This window comes from Panthera tigris, chromosome C2 (genome assembly GCF_018350195.1).
Source record: "Panthera tigris isolate Pti1 chromosome C2, P.tigris_Pti1_mat1.1, whole genome shotgun sequence".
NCBI lineage: Eukaryota > Metazoa > Chordata > Mammalia > Carnivora > Felidae > Panthera > Panthera tigris.
This window is the reverse complement of record NC_056668.1, coordinates 82,746,762-82,764,340: the sequence shown is the minus strand read 5'-3', so window position 1 is coordinate 82,764,340 and position 17,579 is coordinate 82,746,762. Positions and strand designations below refer to the sequence as shown.

Here is a 17,579-nt window from a genome sequence, read left to right as displayed (position 1 = left end):
TTTTTTATGTTTATTTATTGGGGGGGGGGGTGGGCAGAGAGTGAGAGGGAGACACAGAATCCAAAACAGGCTCCAGGCTGCGAGCTGTCAGCACAGAGCCTGACATGGGGCTCGAACCTACAACCACGAGATCGTGACCTGAGCCAAAGTCAGACACTTAACCGACTGAGCCACTCACGTGCCCCTAATTTTTTTTTTTTTTAAGTAAACTCTACCCCCAATGTGGGACTTGAATTCATGATCCTGAGATCAAGAGTCACATGCTCTACCAACTGAGCCAAGTAGATGCCCTAATTTGTAAATGTTTTAATCAAAGCTAATATTTATTGGCTTATTAAGTGAATATTTTAAAGTATAATGCATTTTCACCAAGAACTGTTCATTCAGAACTTAGCTATATCATATAAAATGATAACAACTTAGGAAGATAATTGCCAACATCTAGTATAATGCAGGACATACAATGAATATGTTTTTAACTACATGATTGAGATAAAACTATGAAAAAACAACGGGACAAACATGGCACATTTTTTCTAATTAATGAATAATCTGACTTCGGAAATTTCAAAGAAGAAACATTTAGATAAGAAGTGTATTAAATCTATTATGACAAAGACAAATCATTGAAGTCCAAATCAAGTGTTCTATATCAAATCTCTTGAAGCAAAAAATAATGATATTTCTGGTATTATTTTTTCTCCTCAGTCCATTCTTACTACCAGTACTTCTAAGTGTATATTTGTAAACATTATTAATAGGTAATTTTTGAACCATCTGTTTGCCTACCCTTTTGACGCTAATCAGTGAAAAAGGAAAAATCAGCTGTAATTTCATGTTAGACAGTTATTTGAGTCAGACTAGTTTTTTAAATGCTTAGAATATTAAGTAGCAAAAAAGCTAAAAAAAAAAAAAAATGAGCTCTTTGTTTTGCAGACCTAAGGGACCTAATGCAACCTTTTTCTCTTTCTGTTCCTTACTATTTCCGTGCCTCTTGACTCTGCATGATTCCTAAAAGCTACAAGTTGCTATTTTAAACATATTTTGCTTTTTAACTCTTGTCAAGAACATCCTTTGAAAAATTGTGGAATTTTTTTTAGGTCAATGATATTTGTTTTTTAGAGTAATTATGTTATTGACAGAAAAGAGTAAAATTTAGCTAAGAATCCCATTATGTGCAAGGTTAAAATATTATTTAGGAAATTTCTATGTGCCAGCCAAAGTCCTAATAACAGTGCTTTGTTAATTTGTTTATAACTCTTTCTCTCATTCATTCATTCAACTTGGGGGTAATCCTATATGAGGAGTAATGTTCCTACTCCTTGGTCATGTAATAGCCACTTTCTACAATAAGAGAGCTTCCTGTAATAGGAGAAGCAAGCCATGTTCTTCAAAACTATTTTTGTTCAACTACTGTTAAGTTAAAACCCTTCTCTCTGTCCACTTAGCCCCCACTCCACCTCCCACATCTTGGCCCCAACCAATAACATATCTTAACATTTCATTCATGCAAAATTATCTGGCACTCATACATAGAGCAGGAGTTGGGCAAAAGGGAGCTTATTTGATGTGTCCTTTTTTTTTGGTCTGTTAAAGCAGGTCTTATTTTTCAGTTTGCTACTAAATCCTTTACCTTCAAGAATTAATTTTTTTTTTTTTTTTTTTTTTTGTATTTGGTTGAACAGGAAAACTGTGGTATGTCTGTGTGTAATGGTAAAATATATATCCTGGGTGGAAGACGGGAAAATGGAGAAGCCACAGACACTATTCTCTGTTATGATCCTGCAACAAGTATCATCACAGGGGTAGCTGCAATGCCCAGGCCAGTGTCCTATCATGGCTGTGTGACTATTCATAGATACAATGAAAAATGCTTTAAGCTCTAAAGCCGGGATACCTCACCCAAGAAGCCACACCAATCCAAGATGAGAGGTTTGAAAAACTCCAGAGTGGGAACTTGACATATCTCCTTTGTGCCATGTACGCAAAAAAAGTAAAGATAATAATTGTGGTGCCTTTCCCCCCAAAATAACCTTTCAAACTGTAATAAAGCCTTTCCTGTAATTGGGAAAAAAATTTTGTTGTTTTTGAAAGTAATAGTGGTTATTGCTTGGGTTTTGAGAGTGTACCTTTGTAAGTATTTGTAAGAAACTTATGTGGAGTCAGAAATAATGTCTGCCTGAATAACTTTTAGGAATTTGTGAATGGTTTCTTCATTTATGTATGTTTATCTGCAAGCCTATATATTCTTTGTCATATTATGTATAGAAAACTGCATGACTTAGGCTTTGTTTAGGTTGGATCACATAATGTTTAGAATGCTTAGAATGCATTCTAAGAGGGGAAATCAGTTTCAAAAATCTTTTTCACTAAAGATATATCCAACCTGATTAATTTTATTGAAAGTTTTTTCAGTAATTGATAAAAATGTAGTAACAATTTGAGTATCATAAAGTACTGAATTATCATGATTTACTTCTTAGAATTGTTGTCTTGTATTAAACATATTTTTGGAAGAACATTGGGTAGGAGATAGAAATGCAAATGCCCCTAAAATGGGGATTAAAATTATAGGTTTATTCCTAAGAAAAAAATTATATAAGACCATTGAAGGGGAAAATGACCACTGTGGCTCTCAAAGTATTTATGTATCATCTCCAAATCCTCTAAGGAAGCACCTTTTCTTGAACCCGGCAAAAGAGTTGAAATCCACATTGCAAGATTATTTTGTAGAAAATGGGGACAAATTTTCTCCCTAGCCCAGTAGGGTTTGACTTCATTAGTATGGTGCTTTGGGTGAGGTCCTCTTCCCTGGTTATCCTCCTTTCCTGTGAACAGGTAAAAATCTTGGAGTCTCCACTGTTAAGTTGCCTTTGAAGGATAAAGCAGGGACCACCTATCAGTGGGTCCATTTTTCTTTTAAAATTAGCTATCCAAAAAACTAGCAGCATTATTTGCAGTTTAAGATAAATCTTTCATTTGGTACCCATTGTGGAAAATACTGGTCAACATTCTCAAGCTTCTATACAACAAACAAGTTACCTTTGTCTAGATTTTTCAACTCCAGTTTATAAGCTTACTAGTTTTCAGAAAGGAATGTAAAATTTTTTTCTAAGGCAAATGGAATGGCAGGAACTGTAGCAAAGTGATTAGTGTTATTCCTGGGTAAACAGATATAATTTACAACATTTGAGGGACGTTCCAGGGATGTTTCAGGTAGCCTGCTGGATTTCAACTTCCCAGGCACTATTGTCGTCTCACATCATAATTATATACTCCTGTCACAGGAGAGATGATGCAAATATGTGACTATAGTGTCACCAGATTTCTATGAAAACCAAGTTAGTAATCAAAAACCTAACATTGATAAACCACTTTTGTTTTCTCATCTTAGAATGATACAGAGATTTCTAATAAATCATACGGCATCAACTTCAATGCTTAGCTGGAATCTGAATTCTGAGAAAAGCTCTAAAGATCTTACAAATGTTTAGGAAATTTTAATTTTTCAAATTATAATTTGAAATGATATGTACCTTTTTGAGATAATTATCAGAGCAATTCAGAAAACAATTTTCTATCATTTTAGTTGAAAGACAATTGTACATATAATTGGGACACTTGTTTGAATTTTAGAATAAACATCTACTTCTGCAATATACCTTTTGTAGATAATGGAAATTATTTAGTTCAGAAATTCTTTGCAGTAGATGAGATAATGTATGAGAAAAGTGTTTTGTAAATGCTAAGGATTATACAAATGATACTTGTTATTTTCATGTGTATTTGTAAGGTTGTGCCCATAATACAGACACTTCACACACACAAAAAAATCTTCTCAAGATAACTTGTATCCATAGTACTTTTGTCTATTGTAAAAGTGTTAACTATTTACTTGTATTTCATCTTACATTTATTTTTAATATCCATGTGTTTATTGTACTAAATTTGAAATGAAATTCTAGAAAACAATTTTGTCTAAACATAGACTTCATACCAATATCATTTAATTTTTCTACATGATTTAAAACTAAGTAGGCCACCAAGAACTTAGTTTGGATCCTATGAAATTAACAATTTTTGAAATTACCCAACTGATATTTCAATATCCTTTAACTATTTATCTTTCTTTAGTGATTATTGATAAATAATGGTGTTAGCATTGATAAAAAAGAATTTTAGGGTATAATTAGTATATCAAAATATCAAAAGGGATTCATAAACCAAATTGTGACAGATTATATTCATAGTGTCATCACATAGTTGACAGGCTTTCTTTTGATAGGAGATGTTCACATAAGCTTTGGGTTAGTATGTATGTATATACATGTGTATATAGATAGTACGGTTATGTACACACATATATACAAACACCAAGAAATTGATCAGTTTGTGATGATCAGAAGGAAGCACATAAAGTAAAAATTGGTTGACCTTATTAAATTCAATTCCAGAAGATTTTTTTTTATTTGGGCATTTCTATCATTCTTTTTTACATTTGAAAGTACATGATGAGGAGCACCTGGCTGGCTCAGTCAGTAGAGCATGCAACTCTTGATCTTGGGGTTGTGAGTTCAAGCCCCACATTGGGTGTAGATATTACTTAAAAGAGTTTGAAAGTACATGATGAGTGTTAGTGTAATAAATCGCATACAGTCAGAATCTGTATAATACATAAAGTTTCACAAGATCAGAAAACAAATTGGAGGTAGAGACGAGTTTGCTAAACCCAGCTGTGATACCTCAGTGGGAAAAGGAATTCAAGTGTATGTTTGTGGATCAACAGGAAAGTATAGTTGTTTTTTGTTCATGAACATGTGTTTTCCTATGTATGAGTGAGCTATAAAGTGGTCTAATTTTTACAACAGAAGACCTTCTTTTTCTACTTTAATCTTCCCACTGACTACTGCACAGGTATGAAATAGTAGCTTATTGAATTTTCAGTAACCTTTTTTCCCCCCTAGATGACTGAAATATAGATATTTACTCCATTTAAACCAGGTGTTAAGGAAAAAAATGATGTAAATACTCAGGGAGGGTATTAACTTGTCATTTTTGCCTATTTGGTGTGTTTAAAATGCCATAACTAAATAACCTTCAGTTCATGATTCTAGAGTAAATTTAATTTGGTTAAGGGGCTTCACACAGGCGGTGGTTGAACATTCATTCTTTTATATTTAGAAAGATGAAAATGTTTTGTGGACTGATACATTTTCTCTTAGTGAATATGAATTGTTTATGTATCTCTACTGTCATACACCCTTTTGAAACTCAGGAAAGACAAAGGTTCAATTATACTACTTTTGTCAATATGCAAACCAGGTGTGTGTGTTTCTTTTCCCTGTTGTCTGGATATGGCAAATAGATTTTTTTTTTTTTTTAAAGAATTGCTGTGAGAACCCATACATGAAAAGAGAGGGGTTAAATAGTTGTGTGTGCCTTTTGTGTCTTGAGATTTGTATGTGGAAAAGACATCTCCAGACTGTATTTTCAAAGAGAAGAGATAACTATTTATGTGGTGCCAAGTGTTAAGATAATGTCTCTTAAAGGCTTCCTGTGGAAGCCTTTATTTTACTAAACTCAAGACACCAGTTAACCTCAACATGATTTTGGCCTTATTAGAATTTCTTGTGCATTATTTTGAAAGGCAGGTTTACATCACCTCACCCCATCATTCTTTGTAGTTAAATAAATAAATTCACCGTATCAAGTAACCAGAAGGAGGGCAATTTGGTGGCCTTTTAAAAGGTTAGGCCTTTTAAAAGTATAGGGAGCTATACTTATTGTCACATCTAATGCTAGACACCAGAAACCATTGAGCCAGAGTGTGAATTGATGATTCCAGAGACATTTTCAACATACTTCAGACATTTTTAAATGTTTTTATGAATGTTTTACATTTGTGTGATGGCCTTAGATATTAAATTTACTTAGTGCTAAAGATCATCATAAATAATTTTTTTAAAAACAGCAGTAGTCATAACTTATTTTATATATTGTTCCAAAGAAAAGAATTTGTTTTAATGTTTTCAAAATAACTGCATCTGAATTTGTTTATGTGCCTTAAGTTCTCTAGTGATATTTCAGTTTTGGTTGGTTTTTTTTGTTTGTTTTTTTTTTCATTCTAAACAAAGCTTACCTTCAGTGAGTTTCATATCTGTTTCCTACAGAGTAAATAAACTTCCCTTCTTCTTAAATTTTTTAATGAGCACCATGTGGTTGCTTGGCAGAATGAGAATGTTAAGAAATGTTGAGTGTTTGGAGTTTTATTATATTTGGGAGTATTGTTTGTTTTTGTTACCAAGGTGCTTTCTAAGATATTCAGACAAACATCTAACACTGATTAAAACTTTGTAAAATGTCATTTACGATATCTACATCTAATGTCAAAAATGTAAACACACTTATTTTTGTTCCATTCTTATGTACTTTTTTTTTTCCTCCTACAGGCTTTTTCTTTTATCTTTCTTGGAAAAGTTCTTATTCTTCCTTTCCCCATCATCCCTCCCCATAGTTTCTTTATTTAAATCTTTGAGAATTTCTGGAGCTAAGACAACACAATTATAGAGTTGAAAAAAAGCATAATATGCTTTCCAACTTGTACAGACCTATGGCAGCCAAATGTCATTCACTTTTAGTGAGAGGCTCCAGAATCTCCACAGTGAAAACAAAAATGCTTTGTACTTCTTTGTTCTCAATTCAGTTGTAGCACATTAATTCGTGTATGTCTTGTTTAAATATACTTTGTGCATAGTTTCTTTAATTTTTTAAAAGTTGTATCTAATAAAATGTCTTTTAACCATTATTATTTGACTATACAGTTGTATTAAATTTTGTTTACCAAAAAATTGTTGTTTTGTTTTATTTTTAAATATTTATTTATTTATTTATTTTTATGTTCTTTTATTTATTTATTTTAATATGAAATTTATTGTCAAATTGGTTTCCATACAACACCCAGTGCTCACCCCAACAGGTGTCCTCCTCAATGCCCATCAATATTTATTTTGAGAGAGACAGCCTGTGCACATGCTCACGTGAGAACACAAGTGGGGAAGGGGCAGAGAGAGAGAGGAAGAGAGAAAATCCCAAGCAGGCTCCACCCTATCAGGGCAGAGCTCATCTCGGTGCTTGACCTAACGAACTGTGAGATCGTGACCTGAGCCAAAATCAAGAGATGGACATTTAACCGACCAAAGCCATCCAGGTGCCCCATTGTTTTATTTTAAGTACATCCAAATGCTTGTGCAAAAAAAGAAGGAATGGAGGAAATTTCATATTAATATATGTGAGTGTTTACTGGTATGTCCATAAGGTAACTAGAAAGGTAAACTAAAAACATTGGTGTATATGAGGAAAGGAAATGGTGGCTAACGAACAAGTAAAAAGGAAATGCCACCGCATACTCCTAATCATACGTAATGTATAAATAGGCATATAATCGTTGTTTTAGTCTGAACTACATGGAAGTCACCTATCCAAAAAAATTTTTAATTACCATAAAAGTTATTTATAACATGTACACTCTATAGTGTTTTTTGAGTAGGCTCTCAGAAGTACCCCTGTAGTAATATGAAGAGTAAAGGACTTAAGAAATTTTCTTTCAGGTGTCAGGGAGAGGGCATATTATTTACTGGAGATGCAATGTCTGATTTTACATTAACAAGGTAAAATTTTGAAAAGATATATGTTACAGAAGTATATGCAAGGCTTAGCTTTTTATGCTTAGTTTTTAAATTGTGCCATCAAAAGAAAATGGCAAGTTAGAGTGCTACTTAAATAATAAATGTTAAAGCTGTTTTCTTTGACCCAATTCCTTTGTATCCACACCTGGAAAGTGCATGGGCTTCATCAGACCTAATTCCAACCAGTGCTCTATACCATAAAGCTATTTAATCTCTGAACCATACTTTCCCATGTTTAGGAAAGGTCATGCTACTCACCTCACGGGCTTATTGTGAAGAGATGAGCTACTGGGATGTGTGTCCAAGGGTGAACAGTTCTGGCACAGAAGAAAACATAAATGTTGGTTCCTTTTCCATGCAGCTATTTCAGGACAAAAATGCAATATGAAAAGCAGAGAAGGGGGTGAGAAAATTAAAAGTGTTTGTTAGCTTATAATTGGAAAATCACGGACAATGGGTAAAGAATAGAAGCCCCTTGTACTTTCAATTTTCTCTTTAAAAAATTCACCTGCACTCTTGGAGCACCTGGCTGGCTCAGTTCGTAGAGCGTATGACTCTTAATATCAGGGTCATGAATTTAAGCCCCACTTTGAATGTAGAGATTACTTAAAAAATCACCTGCACTCACAATGGAATGGGGAAAAATGATTTAAACCTGCCTTCTTCCCTGCTATTCACTGTTAATGTAGATTTAGAATATCAAAAGGCATGGTTTTCCTCTTAATTTTGTTGGGATCTTTTTAATTTATTTTTTATTTTGTTTTATTTTATAATTTTTTGACATCTCTGGGGGACGTTGCTGGCTAGGGAGAGACTGTTCTTCCTAGAACTAGCTAATTCCTGGAAACAGTAACCAACTTGTCGGTGAGCCTACCTTTCATATATCATCCATGCCCACAACTAACTCCTTTAACTCACACACCAAGCCAATATTTCCCCTGCCCTGAGTCACCCTAGGGCCAGGTACCAGACACTGAGAACAGCTCCTCTGTCCCAAAGCTTGCTGTAATTATTCAAACTAGCCAATCCTAAACTGTATACCCTGCCCTGCCTTGACTTGACTTTCTCACGGAAAAGCCAGGAAAGGCTTTAGACTATGCTCTCCCCTTATTTCTTTCTGCCTCCTGACACTGGTGCTTCTTCCCCTGTGGCCCTGAGTGACATACTGTGCTTCTTGTTTCTAGAGGAACTGTGACTAACATTCAACTTTTATTTCAATAGTATTAACCTCTCTGTATTGTCACCCAGTCACCTTTATAAATTAAGACTCACAAATCACTTATGCTCAGCACAGAAGGGAGTTATGTTTTAGTGAGTAAAATGGAAGAAGAAAAGAGGATTTTAAAAGATCCTATTTATTAGTATGCACACCTACCCCTTTCTACTCGGATTTGGTGGATGACGCCAAAGATGGTAGGGCTTTATATGAATTCAGTGTCCACACATGTGCAGAGGAGGTAAAACAAAACAGAAAGCCACCTTCCAAGAAGCTTGCAAGCATGGCATGGCAGCCAATGGAAATGGGTCTGACCTACCTCCAACCACAGGGAGCATAACTGACCGAATGATGCCACAGCTGCTGGCTTTGAAATCCATCTTGCATTTGTGCTGAGGCCACACGTCCCACCAGCTGTGCCCAGCCAATGTCTTGTGGCAGGGCTACTAAGGCACATGTGTTCCTAAAAGATCTCTCCTAATGGTGGATTTTGCCTCCACGACTCCCCTTCTAATTTGTCCAGCCTTCATTACACTGCATGGTAATGCAGGATGTTTCTATCCAACCTTCTTTCCCCCTTTTCCTCACTTGCTTTTAGGACCTAATGACTCTCCATGTTTTCTCTCACAGGACATTTCTTCCCTTGCATGTTTTTGTTAAAATCTTTGCCTATTTGATCTTATCTTCTCAAAGGACACAGGACTAGCATATATAGAAAAAAGTGCCTTAATGGAGTGCCTGGGTGGCTCAGTCGGTTAAGCGTCCGACTTCAGCTCAGGTCACGATCTCGAGGTCTGTGGGTTCGAGCCCTGCGTCGGACTCTGTGCTGACAGCTCAGAGCCTGGAGCCTGCTTCCGATTCTGTGTCTCCCTCTCTCTCTGCCCCTCCCCCATTCATGCTCTGTCTCTCTCTGTCTCAAAAATAAATAAACATTAAAAAAAAAAAGTGCCTTGGGAATCATTGCTCTAATGATAAAGTTAGTACCGTGGAGCCATTCACTAAGCCTGGTTTTCTGAAAAGTGCTAGTTGGTACACTTAGACTAGGCTTAGTGGCAACATAACGTGAAAATAAATTTTAAAACCAACCGTGTTTAAATGCCAGCTTTAACATTTACTACATGTATGTCTTTGGGTAAGGTATTTAACTTTTCTGAACTTTGGTTTCCCCCCTTCCCACTTAGGCTTGGTTTGAGGAATAAATTAGAACATAAAACATTCAGCACAGTACTTGGCAATGGTGCTTAATCAGGGATGCTAGTAATTAATAGCTTTGAGATTTCACTCATTCATTTATTCATTTATTTATTTGACAAACATTGGAATCCTTGATGTAGATTAGGCAGAATGTTCCTTGCTGGGATTGCATTAATGAATGTGGCAGTGCCTGTTCTTTTTTTTTTTTTTTAAGTTTATTTATTTTTGAGAGACAGAGAAAGAGAGAGAGAGAGAGCTAGTGGGGGGAGGGGCAGAGAGGGATTGAAAGAGAGAGAGAATCCCAAGCAGGCTCCACACGGTCAGTATGGAGGCCAATGAAGGGTTCGAACTCATGAACCATGAGATCATGATCTGAGCCAAAGTCAGATGCTTAACCAGCTGAGTCACTGAGGCTCCCCGACAGTCCCTGTTCTTAAGGTTTAGAGACTGACAGGGTCGGCAGACATGTGAACAGATCAATTCTGTATAACGTGATAGAGGTAGTTACAGACATTCCACTTACTGAGAACTGTGTAAATGGGAATAAAGAATCATCATTTTCCAGGGTAAAGAGATTTTATGGTCTCTTCTTTCCAATTGTGCCAAGCACTGGGAAAGGTGCTGAGGGACTAATACATCAAATAAGATAGTCCCTGTCCTCCAGAAGCTTTCTGTCAAGTGAGAAAATGCATAGCAATCAGGGAAGGGCTGCTTGTTGAGACAGGGAAATAGCATTACACTAATGTCCTAGTTTTTGTTTTGTTTTGTTTTGAAAGTAGTCTCCACACTCAACATGGGGCTTGAACTCACAACCCTGAGATCAAGGGTCTCATGCTCTACCAACTGAGCCAACCCGGTGCTCCCTAACCCCCTAATCTGTTGCATTTTCCACTTAACTTGTAGCTTCCACATACCTACCATTCAACATGTTATTTATAGCAAATTTGGCATCTGACTTACAGTCTTGCTCTTTCGTTTTGATTTCTGCCATTATCCTGGGTCATTTCAGCATTTAGAACCTGTCCCTTTGCTCTCACCTCACAATATTTCTACCTCTAGTCAATAGATCTTCACCCCCACTCAGTCCAGTAACTCACAAAGCCTTGCCTTAGATTGTTCCATCACCAGAATTATTCTTCCTATGAAACCTTAACCTCTAAAGCTTTTCTGTCTTTTGCCACGCCTTCCCTTCCTTCCTCTCTCATTCCGTGACTTTCCCTGTGACCTTTTCCAGATCGCCATCTTCCAACATTTCTTCATGCAGCCCCTGGGTTGCCCACTCTCCCTGCCCAGCCTATTCCACAGTTGTAATGTTGTTCCATCCACTCTCACCAGCATTCAAAATCTGCTCACCCTTTTGATCTCCCATCCCACTTTAAATCAACCCAGTTATTGGCCTTCTCTGCTCCTACTCCCAAGCTGCTGAGTACTGATAGAGAAAATCAATTCGCTACAAACTAATACCTCTGAAATGTGATTGCCAACCTCAACTGAGCAGGATACTCTTGGCAAACCAGTGCTCCTATGCTCTCTTTGTTCCTTTACAACAGCTCATTCCCCACTCTCCTGGAGTACTGTACTGTCTTCACTTGTGTTCTCAGCAACTGATCGTGCTCTTTCCTTCAAAGACTGAAAGACATGAAGTAGAATCTCTCTCCACATCTTGCCCTCCCAGACTTATTTCCCATCCTCTCTCCTTCATGATTTAGGTATCTGTCCTTCATCTAAACCCTGAATCCCCCTTGTCCAGCATTTTAGGGACTTCCCTCTACCTCCCTCTCTGATTTTCACCTTCTTTCACTGAGTACTTTCACATAGCATTTAAAAATACTGTAGCCTCTCTCGTTTTTAAAATCCTTTCTGCAGGGCTCCTGGGTGGTTCATTTGGTCAAGTTTCTGACTCTTGGTTTTGGCTCAGGTCATGAATTCTCTACTCCTGAGTTCACACCCCACATCAGGTTCTGTGCTAACAGCGTGGAGTCTGCTTTGGATTCTCTGTCTCCCTCTCTTTCTGCCTCTCCCCTGCTTACACTCTCTCTCTCTCTGTCTCAAAAATAAATAAACATTTAAAATCCTTTCTGCAGCTCTCAATTCCATTCTAACTACACCTTCTTTTTAAAAAATCTCTCCTTTCAGGGAGCCTGGCTGGTTCAGTTGGTGGAGAATGCAACTTTTGATCTTGGGGTGTGAGTTCAAGCCCCACCCTGGGCATAGAGATTACTAAAAAATATAAAAATGAAAAATTTAAATCTCTCCTTTGCCTCATTTCTTACTGCAGTCTGGCTCATATCACTACAGAAATCACACTTGCTAAGAGTTCTAATTACATTTTGTTGCTAAATCCACAAGTCTCTATTTTATTTAACTCCTATAAATTTGATGTTCTTAATTACATTTTTTTCTATCTTGGCTGTAGTCATACTTTCCCTTTTACTTCTTCTTCATGTTCTCTTCCTCCACCTCTGCCCTAAATCCCCAATCAGCAGGATTTCTTCTTACCTTGCAGATAATTATCCTGGATAATTTTATAAATGTAAATTCTATGGCTCTAGTAATGACTGTATTTAATGACTTCTAAATCTAAATATTCAGTCAATATACTTGTATCCAAATGCCTTTTTTAAAAATTTAATATATATACTTTAGATAAGCTCTTCACCTAACATGGGGTTTGAACTTACCCCCACAAGATCAAGAGTTGTGTGCCCTACCAACTGCCCCAACCAGGTGCCCCTACTTGTATCCAAATGTCTTTTAGAAATTTCAACTTGAGGGGCACCTGGGTGGCTCAGTCGGTTAAGCGGCTGACTTCGGCTCAGGTCATGATCTCACGGTCGGTGAGTTCGAGCCCCGCATCAGGCTCTGTGCTGACAGCTCAGAGCCTGGAGCCTGTTTCAGATTCTGTGTCTCCCTCTCCCTGACCCTCCCCCGTTCATGCTTTGTCTCTCTCTGTCTGAAAAATAAGTAAACGTTAAAAAAAATTTTTTTTTTAAAGAAATTTCAACTTGAGAGGCACCTGGGTGGTTCGGTGGATTAAACTTCTGACTCTTGATTTTGGCTCAGGTCATGATCTTATAGTTGGTGACATCGAGCCCACATCAGGCTCTGCACTAACAGTGCAGTGCTTAGGATTCTCTCTCTCCCTCTCTCTCTCTGCCCCTCTCCCATTCTCTCTCTCTCAAAAATAAACAAACACTTTAAAAAAAAAAAAAAAAAAGAAATTTCTACCCGAATCCTTAATATGGGACTACTAGCAGTGAAACTCTAGAATCTCTTTCTCCAAAAGTACTCATTTATCTTGTATTCTCTCTTCTGCAACAGATAGCAACAAAATTGACTGCATTTCAAAGCCAGAAATCTAGGAGTAATTTTTTCTGCTATTCAATCATGCATTCAAATATGAATTGAGTACCTATCTTATGCCAGGAACTCTACCTCTTTGATATCTCAATCTATCTATCCATCCATCAACCTTTCTATCCTCCATACCAATGTCTTAGTTCAGGCCTTCATCGTCTCTTGTGTGGAAGAGACTCCCAAATGATTTGCCTAAGATCAAAGTTGGTGTATCACTAAAACCAACTCTATCTGAATAAGGAATTTATCAGAAGGCAGTAGAGGCTCACAGAATCAATCAATGAGAGAACCAAGTATCAGACTTGGAAAATAGGCAGAAACTGAGGCAGCTCCAAAGAGTCATGAAGCAGGACACACAACAATGATCTTTAAGCAGAAATAATCTGGATAGAACATCCCTGCCCATCCAACACAACTGCTAACGGATTTATGTTTACCTCACTTACTCCTTGATTGAAATCCTTGGTGGAAACAATCAATTGATTGATACTAGTTCGTACACCTAGCTGGCTGCTAAGGGCCAGGGAGAAACATCTGAATTCTTTAGGGAGAGGAAGGCATTGCTACTTGCCAAAATAAATACAATATAGAATTCCCCAAGTCTTGGGGGACAGGGGGTAGCGGAGAGGAATGCTTCATGGGCTTACCCATCTCTGTGAACTGGCTTTCTTCTCCTGGAATGCCTGTCCTCCAGCTATCTCTCTCATTCTCTGAAAGACTTTAGATTTAATTTCCTCAGGAGAACTCCCATAACCGTCCTCCTCCCACCTCAGTCTGAGTTAGATGAGCTCTTGTGTATCCCCATTACCACCTTCATATATCTCTGTCATGGTACTTTTCTATTTGACACTTTACCTCCCTTTCCCAGGTTATGGACTCTTTAAAATTAGGAACCATTTCTTATTTGATGAGTTCCAAGGATCTAGCCAAGAATCCAGTCCAACGGAAAGGATCAGCTGGGGTAAGATGCCTTAGTGGGTAGTGTTGGAAAGCCCCAGGTCATTGAAAATTGAGAAGAGAGAAAAGAAGGTTGAGTGCCAGTGACAAAGGACCTATTTTGAATTTGCCTAGAGCTGAAAAATCTCATCAATATATGTTAAATCATGTTCCTAATGGTTTCCTAACATCCTACATAACAGTGACTTTCCCTGACCTTATAATTAGGTTTTGGGCTTCTGTCTAAATTTAGGTTTACAGCAACCCTTTCCTTGCATCTGAGTTCCAGCTCAAATGCTGCCTCTTCTATAAAGCCTTTCCTGATTTTCCAAGGGGATTTATTCTTCTCTCCTTGAGGGCAAGGACCAAGTCTGTCTTTATTAACCTTACTCTTCCTAGGACTTGGCAAAGTGCCTGGCACAGAGTAGGTAATGAATGTTTATGTATGACTGACAATCACTATGCGAAGCATAAAAGGTAAGTTGAAAAGCAAAGGAATAGAGAAGCTATAAAGCCTCCAAAATTCTTTAGTGGCCCCAGGTTTAGTTCACAGCTACTGTCTCTCACTTGTTATGCTAACTGGAAGTCCTAATTGATTGCCACTCAATCTTCTATTCCTGACTTACTCTGCTACTGCTATCCCTACCCCCCCTCCCAAATATCCCTATCCCCACAGCTGCAATGATCCCATTTTCATCAAAATGTTATAAATTACTCCCAGAATTGTAAAGAGTTTTGTGGACCCACACCCCAGCAAAACAACTATAATTGGTGAAAATGATTAAGAAAAACAACAACATTTAAAGTCTCTGGAAATTGTCCTAAGGGTATATAGCAAGTGATGAAACATTTATTCAAGAAAATCTACTAAAATTTAGTAAGAACAGATAGATTCTGTAGCACTTAAGCCACTCATTCTCAAACTCACCCCCCCCCCCAAATCAATGAGACAAAAGCTATACTTCCAGTGGGTATGGTCAAGAGGTGGGGCTCACCCCAGCTGCCAATCAAGGATATCTTCTTGGGAAGGGCAGGTCACCAGCATTCCTCATCCCCCACATCCCTGTTGACTAGGCTAATTTCCAGGTAAGTGTCACCGAGAGGTCAAGGCACCCTTCAACCAGCCAGCCCCCAATGGTATGTTAGTTTCAATGAAAAAAAAGGCATATCAAGCAGACCAGAGACTAACACCCTAGCCCAACACTCTGCTTGTAAAACTGACTGACTTTATTTTAAACAAAGTGTGGGGAAGTTCAAGCCCAACGAGTCTCACAGTTTGTGGGTTCAAGCCCTGTGTCTGGCTTCATGCTGATAGCACAGAGCCTGCTTGGGATCCTCTCTTCCCCTCCCCCTGTCATGTGTGTGCGCTCATGCTCTCTCTCTCTCTCTCTCTCTCTCAATCTCAAAATTAATTAATTAATTAATTAAAAATAAAATAAAGTAAGTTATTTCAAAAATGGGCAAAAGATTTGAATAGATACTTCTCCAAGGAAGATAAACAAATGGTCAACAAGCACATGAAAATATGCTCAATATTATATTATTCATTATTAGGGAAATGAAAATCAAAACCACCATGATATAGTACTTCATATTTACTAGAATGACTATAATCAAAAAGACAGATTCTTTTTAGTTTAAATAAGTTGAATTTTTTAAAAAAGTCAAATAATGACAAATGTTGGCAAGGATGTGGAAAAAATGGTATCCTCATCTGGCTGCTGCTGAGTATTTAAAATAATGCACCTCCTTTAGAAAACAGTGTGGCAGTTCCTCAAAACTTTAAACCCAGAGTTACCATATAACCTCGCAATTCCACTCCTAAGCATAGAACCAGAGAAATGAAAACATATGTCCGCACAAGAACTGATACATCCAATGTTCATAACAACATTATTAATAAGAGCCAAAAGGCGGAAGCAACTCAAGTGTCTATAAACTCAAGAATGGAGAAATAAAAAGTGGTATATCCATACAATGAGATTTTACTCAGGAATAAAGAGAAGGGAAGCACTTATTCGTGCTACAGCATGGATGATTTTTAAAACATTACCCTAAAGGGGCTCATGGGTGGCTCAGTTGGTTAAACGTCTGACTTTAGCTCAGGTCATGATCTTGCAGTCTATGATTTCCAGCCACCGTATCAGGCTCTGTGCTGACAGCTCAGAGCCTGGAGCCCACTTTGGATTCCATGTCTCCCTCTCTCTCTGCCCCTCCCCCATTCGTGCTCTGTCTCTCTCTGTCTCTCAAAAAATAAAAGAAAATAAAGCTAAAAATTAAAAAAAAAAAAATGACCTTTAAATAAATAATAAAACATTACTCTTATCTAGGGCACCTGGCTGGCTGGCTCAGTCAATAGAGCATGCGACTCTTGATGTCAGGATTGTGAGTTCAAGCCCCACATTGGGTGTAGAGATTACTTAAAAAATAAAATCTTAAAAAATATATACAAATAAAAACATTATGCTAAGTGAAAGAAGCCAGTCACAGAGGCTACCTATTGTGCGATTCCATTCCTGTGAAACATCCAGAGTGGATACAGAGACGGAGGTAAGTTGGTGGTGGCCTGGAGTTGAGGTGCCAGGGCAGGGCGGGGGGTGGGAATAGAGAGTGACTGCTGATGGGCATGCAGCTCATTGAGCGGTGTATGATACATTTTAAAACTGATGGTGGTGATGGCTGCACACTTCTGTGAATATATTAAAAAGCACCAAATTGTGCACTTTAAATGGGTTAATTATGTGGTATATGAATTACATCTCAACAAAGCTGTCATATTTTTAAAATTTATATAAACTCTTTCTTTCGAGAAGCCCATCCTACCCAAAATTGCTGTCAGAACTAGAGTTGACAGTGAGAAAGTTTCTTCCTTTTTTTTTTTGATGTTTATTTATTTTTGAAAGAGACAGAGAGAGAGAGTGGGGGAGGGGCAGAGAGAGAGAGGGAAACACAGAATCCGAAGCAGGCTCCAGGCTTTGAGCTGTCAGCTCAAACCCATGAACCATGAGATCGTCACCTGAGCCAAAGTCGGAAGCTCAATGGACTGAGCCACCAAGGCGCCCCAGTTCTTCCTTGTTTTTATCCTTGAAGTCCAGAGACTTTGCCCTGCTCAGCATTTCCTTACATGGATAAGGAGACAGACCTATGGATGGATAATTACAATGCTACGTGTGAAGACCTGTAACAGAGAG

The 17,579-nt window shown here is 37.6% G+C and overlaps 1 protein-coding gene across 6 annotated transcripts in view; it reads left to right on the top strand.

Moving 5' to 3' along the window:
* Positions 1-4,525, top strand: part of KLHL24 (kelch like family member 24) — a 40,884-nt gene extending 36,359 nt beyond the window's left edge. For all 6 annotated transcript variants that reach the window (XM_042998739.1, XM_042998738.1, XM_042998737.1 and 3 more), the window contains one exon: positions 1,686-4,525. In XM_042998739.1, the coding sequence (XP_042854673.1) occupies positions 1,686-1,886 (201 nt within the window). In that variant the 3' untranslated portion in view covers positions 1,887-4,525. The remainder of the gene's footprint in view (positions 1-1,685) is intronic.
* The last annotated feature ends 13,054 nt before the right edge of the window (positions 4,526-17,579 follow it).